The sequence below is a fragment of the Geotrypetes seraphini genome, chromosome 2 (genome assembly GCF_902459505.1).
Source record: "Geotrypetes seraphini chromosome 2, aGeoSer1.1, whole genome shotgun sequence".
In the NCBI taxonomy this organism is placed as follows: Eukaryota; Metazoa; Chordata; class Amphibia; order Gymnophiona; family Dermophiidae; genus Geotrypetes; species Geotrypetes seraphini.
Window position 1 is genome coordinate 98,068,420 of NC_047085.1, and position 14,965 is coordinate 98,083,384.

A 14,965-nucleotide genomic window follows, 5' to 3' on the forward strand; every position below is an offset into this window, starting at 1 on the left:
CTGGCATTAGGATAAGACTGCCAGAGGCTTTACTTATTTTTTTTTCTTTCCAATTACTGTGAAGGGTGGAAGCCAGTACCCTTAAAGCTAGCTTTGAAATTGAACAAGCTGCTTGGGAGCAGGCTTGTAGTAGCTCCACTGGGAGTTGAAGACTTTTGTGGCCAAGGTGAACTTTACTTTTGGAGCTGTTTGAACTGCTGTTTCTTTTTGGTATTTTTGTTGCTTAATTACTGTTTTGAATGCTGATCATTTTGCCGCTGTACAATTCAAGGCTTTACTTACCTGAATGCAAAGCATAAGTAAAACAGAACTATTTTGACTACAAACTTTAGCGATGGTGACTTTGTTTGTTTAATTTTCAAGTTCCTATTTAATTCCAGTTCAATCCTGCAGGGTCACATGCTTATGCTGTTTTCTTAGTAACCACTGGGGGAGCTGTGGAGTCCCACTCGGTTCACAGTTCCGGTTACAGTACAGAGGACCACCTTGTTATGATGGAATACTGTGAAAGGTGGGTCCGCTACTAAAGCTTGAAGCTCACTGATTCTGCGAGCAGACATGAGAGCAATGAGAAAAACCACTTTCCAAGTGAGATATTTGAGATGAGCCAAAGCCATTAATTCAAAAGGAGGCTTCATTAACTGAGCAAGAACGACATTGAGATCCCAAACACTGGAGGTGGTTTGATGTTGAAAAGTCCTTTCATAAATATGGAAACCACAGGATGAGCAGAGAAGGGTTTCTCTTTGATAGGCTGATGAAAAGCAGTAATTGCACTGAGATGGACTCGAATGGATGTGGATTTGAGGTCTGATTGAGATAAATGTAACAGGTAATCCAAAACTGAAGACAAGGAGGTAGACTAAGGCTCTATGTGGTGAATGGTGCACAAAGCAGAAAATCTAGTCCATTTCTGGTTGTAACACTGCCTAGTTGTAGGTTTCCTGGAAGCCTCTAAAATGTCATGTACAGATTGAGAAAATTGTAAAGTGGCAGTTAGGTTGAGAGGTACCAAGCAGTCAGGTGTAAAGACTGCAGGTTGGGATGAAGTAGAGACCCTTGACTCTGTGTAAGCAGAGAGGGAAATACTGGTAGAAGTAGTGGCTCCCTGCTGCTGAGTAGAAGTAGGAATGAGTACCAGAGTTGTCTGGGCCACCGAAGAGCAATCAGAATCATGGTGGCATGATCTTGTTTGAGCTTGACAAGAGTCTTGAGAATGAGAGGGAATGCATAGAGAAACTGATTCGTTCATTCCAGAAGAAAAGCATCTGCCTCGAGGCGGTAAGGAAAGTATATCCTGGAGCAAGACTGAGGCAGTTTGTTGTTGTGGGGTGACGCAAAGAGATCTATCTGTGGGGTTCCCCATTGAGAAAAAATGTGAAAGAGAGGGGAATTCATGAAGTTGCAGAAGACGACTCAATTTGTCCGCCACACAGTTTTTCTCTCCTTGAATGTAGACTGCTTTCAGAAAGGTGTTGTGATGGATCGCCCAGTTCCACACCTTTTTAGCTTCCTGGCAAAGAGGGAGAGATCCTGTGCCTCCCTACTTGTTGACGTAGTACATGGCGACTTGATTGTCTGTACGAATGAGGACTATTTGATCGTGAAGATGTTGAAAAGCTTTGAGAGCATTGAAGATCGCTCTGAGTTCCAACAGATTGATGTGACATTGACAATCCGTGCTGGACCAATGGCCTTGAATACGGAGGTCATCGAGATGAGACCCCCAAGCGTAGGTTGAGGAATCTGCATTGAGGACCTTCTGATGAGGGGGCGTTTGAAACAGTAAACCTCTGGAGAGATTGGAAGAGAGCATCCACCAGTAGAGAGACTGTCTCAATGAAGGAGTTACTGTAATATGTTGAGAGAGTGGGTCAAAAGCTTGCGCCCACTGAGATGCCAGGGTCCACTGAGGAGATCTGAGGTGAAGTCTGGCAAAAGGAGTCACATGAACTGTAGAGGCCATGTGACCTAGGAGAACCATCATGTGTCTTGCTGAAAGTAAAGTGAGGGATGACACTTTGTGACAAAGTTGAATGAGAGCATCCTGACGTTGTTGAGGAAGGAATGCTCTGAGTTGCACAGTATCTAGTACAGCTCCAATGAACTGAAGAGTCTGAGAGGGTTGTAGTTGGGATTTTGGAAAGTTGATTTTGAACCCCAAACTTTGGAGGAACCAAGTAGTCCGTTGGGTCACTACAATAACCCCCTGAGATGTTGAATCTTTGATGAGCCAATTGTCCAGGTAAGGGAAAACCTGAAGACCATGGTTGCACAAAGCTGCTGCTACTACCACTAGGCACTTGGTGAAGACTCTGGGAGATGATGCCAGGCCAAAGGGTAGCACTCTACTGAAAATGATGATTTCCCACCCAAAATCTGAGAAACTTGCGAGAGGCAGGATGAATGGGAATGTGAGTATAAGCCTCTGTGAGATCCAGAGAGCATAACCAATCGTTCTGATCTAGAAGGGGATACAAAGATGCCAGAGACAGCATCCGAAATTTTTCTCTGACAAGAAATTTGTTGAGTGCTTTGAGGTCCAATATAGGTCACAGATCCCCCATCTTCTTCGGAACTAGGAAGTAATGGGAGTAAAAACCCTGTTCTGCTGTTCCGGGGGAACTTCCTCGATGGCACGAAGACGAAGCAGAGCTTGAGCTTCCTGAAGAAGAAGGGCGGTCTGCGAAGGATTGGAAGGATACTCTCTTGGGGGAAGATCTGGTGGAACCTGTATAAGTGAAGAGAGTAACCTTCCCTGATAAAGGACCCAGAGGTCGGATATAATGAGCTCCCATTGTTAGTAAAAAAGATGGCGACGACCTCCAATGGGAAGGGGAGAGGACGGAGGCAGAACGATTGAAGTTATGCTCTGTTTTAGATGGTCAAAAAGACTGAGAGGCTTTAGGTGCAGCAGAAGTCTGAGGTTTTTGCTACTGTTGTTTTATAGGAGGCAGCCTTGAATAAGGAGCTGCCTTCTGAGGAAAACACCTCTGGTAGGATGGAGAAGGCCTATAACCCTTGGCAGTGGAAGGCTTTGGCTTTGGCCTGATAGAAGCAAACGACTTCTCATGGTCAGATAAGCGCTTTGTAGCTGCTTCAATAGAGTCATCAAACAATTCATTGCCCTGGCATGGAATGTTAGCTAGGCAATCCTGAAGATTCGGGTCCATATCCACAGTGTGGAGCCAGGCAAGACGGCGCATCGCCACCGAGAATGCAGTGACTCTAGAGGACATTTCAAACACATCATATGCAGCTTGAACCATATGCATGCGAAGTTGACCCAGAGTGGTATGCATTTGTTAAAACTCTGGAATTCAAAGTTGAGGAAGATATTTGAAAAAGTCAGGCATGGCATTGACCAAATGCTTGAGATAAGATGTGAAGACAAAGTTGTAGTTCAAAATTCAGTTTGTCTCATTGAATTTTGATACAACTGACAACCAAACTTGTCCATGGTCCTGCCCTCTCTTCCAGGAGGGATGGTGGCATAAATCTTTGCAGGATTGGTTCTTTTTAAAGAAGACTCAACGAGAAGAGACTGATGGGATAATTGAGACTTCTCAAATCCCTTAGAGTGGACCATCCTGTATCAAGATTCCAACTTTGCTGGCACAGCAGGTACGGAATATGGTGTCTCAAGATTTCTTTTGAAGGTTTGAGAAAGAATGCCATTCAGGGTAATTTGAGAGACTCCCTAGAAAGATGCGGCATACCCAGTTCTTCCAAATACTCCTTAGAGTATTTTGAGTCAGATTCCAAAGTGATGTTAAGATCTTTACTCATTTGGCAGAGAAACTTGGTAAACGATACCTGATCTGAAGAGGTATGACCTCATGGAGGAGAAGGTGACCTCGATATAGCTCTCATCGCAGAGAATGAGGGTAAAGCCTCTCTGGAGTATTGATACCTGAGATCTGAATCCATAGGTAAAGATGACCCACTCATGGGATGTGAAGAGAACCTTGCAGGAGAAGAACTCGACCGACGAGAGTGATGAGGTTCTGGAACAGATCTCCTCGACCGAGGAGTTGGTGGTCTCAAAGAGTCTTGATGCCTCGATAAACGAGACCTGTCTCGAGAAGAAGACCTGGGCCTCGAAGACCTCAACATATGATGTGGAGAAGTAGGCCTTGAATCACAGTCCCATGATTGAGTCAGATCCAGCCTGGAAGATGAATGTCAAGGAGTCCTCGTTCTATGCCTCGAAAAGGGCAATGCCATATGTGAGGAGGGAGGACTGGAGGTCGGAGAACGACGTTGAGATACCAAAAAGAACTCAGCTCCTTGTGTCACGGTATCTCGAGGCACTCTTAAGGACTCAACTCCTTGCACAGAGTGGGTAGATTCAGCTCGAGGCACTCATAAGGACTCAACTCCTTGTATAGAGTGACTAGGTTGAGCTTGAGGCACTGCCAAGGACTCGACTCCTTGAAATACTGCTGAGTGCTCAGGCTTGACTGCAGGAGTCGGGGCAGGAGTCGAGGCAGGAGTTAATTGGGCATGTTACCAAACTCCTGATATAGAAGAGTTGCCAGCATATTCTGCAAAACTGGCACCGAGACCAATGAATCTGGTATATTTGGTGTGGCTACAGTCTCTGAGGAAGATGACCTCGAGAAAGAACGCTGCCTCGATTTTGAGACACATTTCCTGGGCAGATTCAAAACCACCGGTTCTAAGGATGGCATCCCCGGAGGAGTTGACTTGGCTATCTTATCTGAGGGAGACAGTGAGGATAACGGCTCCTCAGGCGAAGATTTAGCTGATTTCCCCGAAGACGAGGACTTGCCGAATAAGGAAGGTTTGATTAAGGTCGAGATCAAAGGTATTTGCCCCATAGAAGACTTTGCTTGAGTGGAAGTTGAGGTCGGGGTTGGAATTGGGGTCAGGGCCTTAGGCAAAGGCCAATCCATGCCACCGAATATTTTTTTTTCAAGCTGAACTCGAACATGTTTGAAAGCCCGATGTTGAAGTATAGCACAGCGGGCGCACGAGTCCGGATGATGGTCAGGTCCTAAACAATGAACACACCACTTGTGTGGGTCAGTGAGAGAGATCGCACGTTGACACCGGCTACACTTCTTGAAGCCTGTGACATAAAAAGGAAAAACTGCCGTGGCTAAATCGAAGCCCACAGGCTGAGGCTGCGGAGTAGGCCCTGCCGTGACATGAGGAAAAAAACAAACAAAGCTTATAATTTTTTTAAAAATAAAATGCAAAAAGAAACACAGCAACCCTGTAAAGAAAATACACGAGCCGCGGTTTACGGTATAGTTAACTAACTCTTCGCGCAAAGCGTCGAAATAAGGACTTCTCGGCTCTACGGAAAACTTAGAACTATGTTGGGCGGGAAGGCACTCACTCATGTGCAGTGCAGCGGTCGCAAACTTTATAAAAGTTCTTCAAGCAGTTTTCAATGGGCCATCCAGTGACATCCGCTAATGTAGTTATTTATTTAATTATCTAACTATTTAATTTTCTATACCATTCTCCCAGAATGGTTTACATGAATTTATTCAGGTACTCAAGCATTTTTCCCTGTCTGTCCCGGTGGGCTTATAATCTATCTAATGTATATGGGGCAATGAGGGGATTAAGTAACTTGCCCAGGGTCACAAAGAGCAACATGGGTTTGAACCCGTAACCTCAGGGTGCTGAGGCTGCATCTTTGACCACTGCACCATACTCTCCCTCCCCCCCTCAGTTGAAGTATGTATAATGACTAGGTGCTACATGTGTGGAGGGGCATTTTCAATATGACTTAAATCTGAGTTTAGATGTTTTGCTGAACACACATAAAAAAATCTAGTACCAAACATGTCACTTCAAATTATGTCCTCTGGTTTTAAATTTATGACCAATGGACTTTCCCACCTCAAGCCCATGCCAATCAGGTTTGAGAACCCACTATATATAAAAGACAAAAATGAAGACCTCACAACACACCCTGATGGCTGAAACATCAGTTCTATCTACCCAGATGTGGCAAGACCCTGAAGACTACAACATTCATGAAGCCTGCCATGGAAGTCTGAGAGAACGTATGTATTGTATAATTTAGTTTTAAATTTTTTAGGACATTTCTTATATTTTTTATTTTTTAAATTTTTTTTTCAACATACAGCTTTTGATCCCTGAGGCAGGCAGTTTTCTGCTGAATCATGGGCTGTTTTGGATGTATTTGCTTATTTATGAGGATCTGCAATAAATTGTAGATTATCCTATCATTCTGATTATCCAACAGATAACCATGTCATGATGTTAATGCAAAACTGCTCATAAATATGCTTAATTTTTATTTAAATACATACCGTCATAAGAAAGTCTGAAGGGCTTTCATTCAAGAACACACCAACATAAGATTTAATTTTGTTCATCATACGATTATAGCTGAAGATCTGAAGAAATGGATGATATGGGTCTTTTCCATTGATAATAACAGCCATCTTCATTCTTAATGACTACAAGGTAAAGTTTAAAAAAAAAGATTTTCATATAAAGAAATAACTTTTATTTATGACAAATATAAAACTTAGGGGTACTTTTACTAAGCTGTATTAAAGCATTAATGTGCACCTAATGCAGGAAAAAATGGTTTGCGCTCAGGTAGCCTGTGATAACTTGGAAATTTGTGCATGCTAATTCATTTTTGTAAAAAATTTTTGAGTGATGTGTCAGGGGGCAAAAGTGTATATTCCTGTGCAAACCAGAAAGTACATTTACATTACCAGACACTTAACTAGTTAGTGCATAGATACCATAGAAGCCCTTACCACCTTCAAAATAGATAGTGACAAGTGCTCGCGTAGTATAAGTCGATACGAATATGTCGAGACCCCCATTTCCCCCCCACATAAAGGAGGAAAAATGGTTGACTAGAATATGTCAGGCGGTTTAATATTCAAGTACCCTGCCAGGATCTGTACCCAGTGCCTCCTCCCTCCCCTGTCAGGCTCTGCACCCAGCCCCCTTCCCTCCTTCCTCTGTTAAGCTCTGCACCCAGCCCCCTTCCCTCCTTCCTCTGTCAGGATCTGCATCCAGCCCCCTCCCTGCCAGGCACTGCACACAGCCCCTTTCCCTCCTTCCCTCCCAGGCTCGCCACCCTCTCCCCCCTCCCTGCCCTGTCCATCATACCTCCTCTGCCATTGGAATCCCTGGTGGTCAAGAGGTGCAGAAGGTAGGAGTGAGCTTTCCGGTTGGTCGCTGGCTGCCACAAATTTCGGCTTCAACCACTGAGCAGTATCAAGCAGGAGCGTACTGCTGCTTAGTGCTAAGCGGCTTCCTGAATGGCTCCCGTGAATTCTCGTGAGATTTTGCGGAAGCCATTCAGGAAGCTGCTCAGCGCAGAGCAGCAGCACCACAGCGCCCTCCTGCTTGGTACTAGGCAGCGACTCACGCCTCGCTCCTGCCCGCTACATCTCTGGACCACTAGGGATTTCAGCGGCAGAGGAGGTATGATGGGCAGGGAGGGGTGACAGGGCAGAGCCTGGTGGCCAGCGGAGGCCTGCAATAAGTCTGGAAGGGGAAGGTGGGGGGCACTGGTCTGAATATAATCCGGGATACCCATTTTTATACTGTATATACCCGAGTATATACAGTAATTGTAAAACATGGCCACATTAGAACATGCTATACTCAAATCCCTTAGTGAGAATAATATTCACAATAATAAAGACCCCTAATTTCCCACTGGATATGAAAGAGTGCAAAAAATATATCATTAACTAACTGGAAGGGCCTCAGTAATCGAGCCTACGCAAATCATAGACTCTGACCATACAAGTCTGTGTGCTTCCCCGGCTCCTTAGCTCTAATCATCGGCAACCTTCCAGTCCCTTACCTCAACTAAAAGGGTTTTAAATTTATTGTAAGTAAATTCCTAAAAATTTTTTTATCTTTTTATTTAAATTTATTTCGAATAACTTATTCTAAAATATTGGCTTTCTAAAAACCTAAATTCTCTAAATAGATGCACTATTTCCTAGTGTATCTATTTAGAGAATTTAGGTTTTTAGAAAGCCGATATTTTAGAATAAGTTATTCGAAATAAATTTAAATAAAAAGATAAAAAAATTTTTAGGAATTTACTTACAATAAATTTAAAACCCTTTTAGTTGAGGTAAGGGACTGGAAGGTTGCCGATGATTAGAGCTAAGGAGCCGGGGAAGCACACAGACTTGTATGGTCAGAGTCTATGATTTGCGTAGGCTCGATTACTGAGGCCCTTCCAGTTAGTTAATGATATATTTTTTGCACTCTTTCATATCCAGTGGGAAATTAGGGGTCTTTATTATTGTGCACATTAGAACATGGCCATTAATGCAAAAAAATAGACTACTTTTAGTCACGATAAAAATGGTTGTAACGTGTAGGAGTATATCAATGCCACCTTTTACCTATTCTTAGTAAAAGGACCCCTTAGTTTGTAGATTAATTATAAGTCCCATTATTAGACTAAAAGTGAATAAACCTGTTCAAAATTGGAAATTCAATAATATTTTCTGATCACCCAATCTATATCCTAAAGACATTAATCTATAAATAGTGGCTTTGTGAAGTCTGCACTTACATAAGTATACCATTTATGCATGAAGGTACTAAGCCAACATTCTTAAAATGGTTATATTTAATGTTTTAATCAATCATATTTATTTTACTGCCTCTGTAAATTTTTCATTCTAGGCAGCATGCCTAGATAATAGTATCTTTACTAGTGCTAAGGACTGGAGGAAAGTATTCTCTGAGATTCACTCTCTGTTGCTTTACAGCTATTAGGGGTTGCTGTAGTAGCCTCTCTGGGCTTTAGTGTTTCAAAACCAAGTTACACCCCAAGCCATGTCAAAGAGAAGGCTTCCGGCTCAGCCGCGGGACACATGTAGGAGCCGCTGCCTGAAGCTTTGTACAGAGAAACAACTACGGCAGGAAGGAGGGAGCCAGACAGAAGGTAAACACCCGCCAGAAGAAAGCTTGTATTTGAGGCACAGAATGGAAGGAGAGAGGGGGCAAGATGGAACTCGGGAGGGAGAGGGGCTCGTGGGACATTGAAGGTAGAACAGGACCCCCGTTCGTAAGTACGAGTCCAATGTATGTTGGATGTTCATAAAACGGGGACTGCCTGTACTTTCAAAGTGAAGGTGAGGAGATGATGGTTTGGCCAGATGACTGGCTCCCAGCTGGTGTGGCCAACTAAGGGAAGGCTTAGTCCAGCTGATATGGTGGATACAATATCCAAACTGTGGCCTCTCTTGTGAGTTGGTTCTAGGGGGAAGATGTAAAGATGAGACAGTACATCCTTGAAAGCATGAAACTTGGGGTCATTGTCGTCTTCCAGGTACAAATTCATGTCTCCCAGAAGTATCAGTTCAGAGAAGACCTTAGAGCAGTGTATGATCAAGTTAAGTAATTTAACTTCCACTAGATTCCACTTTGTTAGTCATTTCCTCCTCCAGGATTGCTCAAGCAGCAGACCATGTATTCTGATCCTGGCTCATTGCTGCTATCCATTAGCTTCACGGAGAGAGAAGATCTGTATAGTTGAAGGTTTTATTAAAATTTGATTTAAACGCTTATCTAATTTCTAAGTGAGTTTACAATATATATATAAAAAAGAGCATGAACATAATAAAAATGCCATTAACAATACCATTAATATTTTTTTTTAAAAAACCACCAAATTACAAAGAAACATCAACTAATAATTGGCATATTAAAAAGAGACAAACAGAAGACAAAAGGAAATAGGGTTAGAAATACAATTCGGATAGGAACGAAAGACAAATAAGGAAAAAAACCAAAAGGAAAGGGCTTGTTGCTGCTTAATTCCTTAACCCTTTCAGGACCAAGGGACATATTTGTCCCATAACTTTAAAATCCTATAAATTTTGATTGGGATAGTCTACAGTTCTAAATTTGATATGTACGGATTCCATATGATACTGCCTTTATGTAAACAAACTGGTTCCGACATTCATTCATTAGCGTCGTTGCCAGATTGACGAGAAGATTCACTTGCCACACTGTCCATAAGCCAGAAGTGTGATTTTTTAAATAAAAATAATGATATTTCACAAAAAAAAATCAATTTTTTGGCATCTGCAAGCCCTTTTTACCATAAAAATGTCGTCAAAACCACAAAAATTGGCCTACGATCCTTAAGGTCCTGAAAGGGTTAAGGGAGTTAAAAAGGATACTGTAAAATTTAAATCAAATGTTAAAAGCTTCTTTAAATAAATGACTCTTGAGTAGGCTTTTGAAACGTTCGAGATTAGCTTCTTCTCTAACAAGAGCTAGTAAGGTATTCCAAAGTTGAGGGACTACAACTGAGAAAATGTCATGCCTTTTGGTTCCTATTATATAAAGGGAGGGGACCGTCAGCAATTTACGATTAGATGATCTAAGACTGCGGGGTGGGTCATATGGGATAAGATATTCATCAATAAATTGGGGCAGTTTAGAATGAATTAACATAGTAACATAGTAGATGACGGCAGATAAAGACCCGGATGGTCCATCCAGTCTGCCCAACCTGGTTCAATTTGAATTTTTTTTTTTTTTTTAATTTTTTTCTTCTTAGCTATTTCTGGGCAAGAATCCAAAGCTTTACCAGGTACTGTGCTTGGGTTCCAACTGCCGAAATCTCTGTTAAGACTTACTCCAGCCCACCTACACCCTCCCAGCCATTGAAGCCCTCCCCTGCCCATCCTCCACCAAACGGCCATACACAGACACAGACCGTGCAAGTCTGCCCAGTAACTGGCCTAGTTCAATATTTAATATTATTTTCTGATTCTAAATCTTCTGTGTTCATCCCATGCTTCTTTGAACTCAGTCACAGTTTTACTCTATCACCTCTCTCGGGAGCGCATTCCAGGCATTCACTACCCTCTCCGTAAAGTAGAATTTCCTAACATTGCCCCTGAATCTACCACCCCTCAACCTCAAATTATGTCCTCTGGTTTTACCATTTTCCTTTCTCTGGAAAATATTTTGTTCTACGTTAATACCCTTCAAGTATTTGAATGTCTGAATCCTATCTCCCCTGTCTCTCCTTTCCTCTAGGGTATACATATTCAGGGCTTCCAGTCTCTCCTCATACGTCTTCTGGCGCAAGCCTCCTATCATTTTCGTCGCCCTCCTCTGGACCGCCTCAAGTCTTCTTACGTCTTTCGCCAGATACGGTCTCCAAAACTGAACACAATACTCCAAGTGGGGCCTCACCAATGACCTGTACAGGGGCATCAACACCTTCTTCCTTCTACTGACTACGCCTCTCTTTATACAGCCCAGCATCCTTCTGGCAGCAGCCACTGCCTTGTCACACTGTTTTTTCGCCTTTAGATCTTTGGACACTATAACCCCCAAGGTCCCTCTCCCCGTCCGTGCATATCAGCTTCTCTCCTCCCAGCATATACGGTTCCTTCCTATTATTAATCCCCAAATGCATTACTCTGCATTTCTTTGCATTGAATTTTAGTTTCCAGGCATTAGACCATTCCTCTAACTTTTGCAGATTCTTTTTCATATTTTCCACTCCCTCTTCGGTGTCTACTCTGTTACAAATCTTGGTATCATCTGCAAAAAGGCACACTTTTCCTTCTAACCCTTCAGCAATGTCACTCACAAACATATTGAACAGGATTGGCTCCAGCACCGAACCCTGAGGGACTCCACTAGTCACCTTTCCTTCCTTCGAGCGACTTCCATTAACCACCACCCTCTGGCGTCTGTCCAACATCCAGTTTCTGACCCAATTCACCACTTTGGGTCCTAACTTCAGCCCTTCAAGTTTGTTCAACAGCCTCCTATGAGGAACTGTATCAAAGGCTTTGCTGAAATCCAAGTAAATTACATCTAGAATATGTCCTTGATCCAGCTCTCTGGTCACCCAATCAAAAAATTCAATCAGGTTCGTTTGGCACGATTTACCTTTTGTAAAGCCATGTTGCCTCATTAGATTCAAGGAAGTACACTATCCTTTCTTTCAGCAACACTTCCATTATTTTTCCAACAACTGAAGTGAGCCTGTAGTTTCCTGCTTCATCCCTGTGACCACTTTTATGAATAGGGACCACATCCGCTCTCCTCCAATCCCCAGGAATCACTCCCGTCTCCAGAGATTTGTTGAACAAGTCTTTAATAGGACTCGTTTTAATAGAATTGTTTTAAATGTTATGAGAGATTTTATAAGAAATTTGATTAATTGGCAGCCAATGGGCATTTCGAAGTAGGGGGGTAACATGATCGTATTTTTTAGATTTTGTTATTAATTTTATTGCAGCATTTTGAATTATTTGTAAATGTTTTAATTCTTTCTGGGGTACTCCTGTAAATAAGCTATTACAGTAATATAATTTTGCAATGATTAATGAATGTACCAGAATGTTAATGGATTTTGGTTCTAAGAATTTAGAGATTGAGCGAATCAGTCACAGCTTGAAAAGACATGATTTAATTACAGAACTTATATGGTTATGGAAGGTTAGTTTTTTATCAAATACAACCCCTAAGATTTTAATAGAGTCAACATGGACTCGCCTCTCTTCGGCATTCTGGGGCAGTGTATCAGTTTGTAGCCTAGTGGGCAGAGATTGATTAGGAGTAGGGATTCTTTGTCTTGAATCCAAGATTCTGCTATGCCGACTATGCCGGCCATGTGACTGGTGATCAGGTTTCTGCTTTAAGGTACTTTTCAGCCTAGCACCCAGACATATATCTGACCTTTTCTCTTTTTCAACCAATTAACATATGAGAAACTCAAACGTGAATTTCATTTCCCCACCAGTTAAAGGATGTAAATTTAAAAGACATCATCAACATCACTTCTCATATCAGGCAGCATTATGGGGTAAAGATCTGAAACAATTACTCATGCTTGCAAATACCTAAGGGGAATTCAGGAAACACCTAAAAACATATCTGTTCCTAAAGTACATAGGCAGCTGCACTGCACAATCTTTCCGCACAACTGATCGCTAAACTTCAACTCTGTTAGTACTACTCAATCTGTAACATTTTTAATCATTGTAAACCGCATAGAACTTCACAGTCCTGCGGTATATAAACTGTTATTATTATTATTAATATCAGTACTTTGTTGCAGACTGAACGGGCATTAAAGCACATACATTCAATTAGCATATATTCCTCCACTAGTGGAACTGCAGTATTGCTGGTTACTTTGGATACCTTCTGGGCACCTATACCTGTTTTTGGTTTGCCTAAGTCACAACGTATACGTTCCGTCTAAGCCAGGGGTGCCCAACACGTCGATCACGATCGACCAGTAGCTCAGGAAGGCAACGCGAGTTGATCGCGGAGCCCATCCCGGGCTCCGTGATAGACTCGTGTTGCCATCCTGATCTACTGGGCCGATCAGCCTTCCTCTCCAGTGTTCTCTCTAGGGCCTTTTAGCTGGGCGGTCCGCCCAGCTGTCATCTGCTGCTGCCGCCGCTGCTGAACATTAAAAAAAACCGGCTTGGAGATTTCAGCCCGTAGCGAACTTATGCTCCGTGGCTCTAACGTGTGCATTCCGGCTTCCCTTCTCTTCCCTCCGAAACCGGAAGTTATGTCCGGGGGAGGGGGGGATAAGGGAAGCCGGCACGCACATGTTGAGAGCCCTGAAGCAAGTGTTCGCTATGGGCTAAGGCGGGAGACAGGTTAGTGAAGCATTTGCTCTTCTTTCTGCCGGGTCCTGCCTACTTTCTGTTTCCGCGAAGGCAGGACCCGGCAGCATTTCCCCCAATAGGTCGAACGCGATCTTGGGCCAATCAGCCTTCCTCTCCCCGACGGCAGAATTGACGTCGGAGAGAGGAATGCTGGTCGGCTGAAGCAGGGAGAGCTTGGGGCGGCGTCAGCTTTCACCCTGTTATTGGTGGCAGTTTGGGTCCTGGTCCCCAATGGCAGTGGCTTGGGAGAGGGCAGGGAGAAAGAAAGAAAAAGGGCAGGCAGGGAGACAGAAGGAAAGAAGAGAAACAGAAAAAAAAAGAAAGGGAGGCAGAGAGAAAGAAAGGGCAGGGAGAGAGGAAGGAAAAGTTGGGGGAGGGAACGAGGTCTGGAGGAGAGGAAGCATACAGGCTAAAAGAAGGGAAGAAAGATTGGATGCACAGTCAGAAGAAGAAAGTGCAACCAGAGACTCATGAAATCACCAGACAAGGTAGGAAAAATGATTTTATTTTAAATTTAGTGATCAAAATGTGTCTGAATTTATATCTGCTGTCTATATTTTACACTAAGGTCCCCTTTTACTAAACCGCAATAGAATTTTTTAGTGCAGGGAGCCTATGAGCGTCGAGAGCAGCGCTGGGCATTCAGCGCAGCTCCCTGCACTCTAAAAACTGCTATCGTGGTTTAGTAAAAAGGGAGGGGGGTATATTTGTCTATTTTTGTATGGTGGTTACTGAGGTGACAGTGCATAGAATCATCTGCTTTGACCTCTTTGAAAAACCCTGGAATAGGAATGATAATTAACATTTTCTATGCGTACAGTGTGCGTTGTGTTTTTTTAAAATTTTATTGTTGGTAGATCGTTTTGACTTGGTCATTTTAAAAGTAGCTCGCAAGCCCAAAAAGTGTGGGTACCCCTGGTCTAAGCAGTCTCGTTAAACTTTCAATTATCGCTAAGTCTAGATCGGCCTACATCATGCCCTAACCACTCCTCAAAAAACACCCCTTTTCACTCTGGGCGCACATCGGCAGTGAAAAGGCTTAAGGTGCTTTTAGATAAGTCTAAAACCCGTTTCAACTATTGGCACTTGGACGACCTGTCTTTTTGATCGTCCAAGTGCCGATTTAGGCGGGTTTCTAGATGTATTTTCGTTTCAATTATGAGCCCCATAGTCTTTACCAGGTGTTGTTCCCTTTAATGTTCTCCTTATCTATACGCCTTGTAGTTCCTCCCACTTCCTTTTTGTTTTATTTTTCTCTAGCTACGTATTGTTCATAATTATGTCTTTTGTTCCCT

At 42.9% G+C, this 14,965-nt stretch overlaps 1 protein-coding gene across 2 annotated transcripts in view; it reads right to left on the reverse strand.

The window, feature by feature from the left end:
* TERF1 (telomeric repeat binding factor 1) overlaps nucleotides 1-14,965 on the reverse strand; it is a 57,425-nt gene that overhangs the window by 23,373 nt on the left and 19,087 nt on the right. Inside the window, exon 5 of one of the 2 annotated variants that reach the window (XM_033929731.1) lies at nucleotides 6,318-6,467. The exons of the other annotated variant lie outside the window; for it this stretch is intronic. Coding sequence (XP_033785622.1) covers nucleotides 6,318-6,467 — 150 coding nt within the window. The remainder of the gene's footprint in view (nucleotides 1-6,317; nucleotides 6,468-14,965) is intronic. 2 annotated transcript variants of the gene reach the window in all.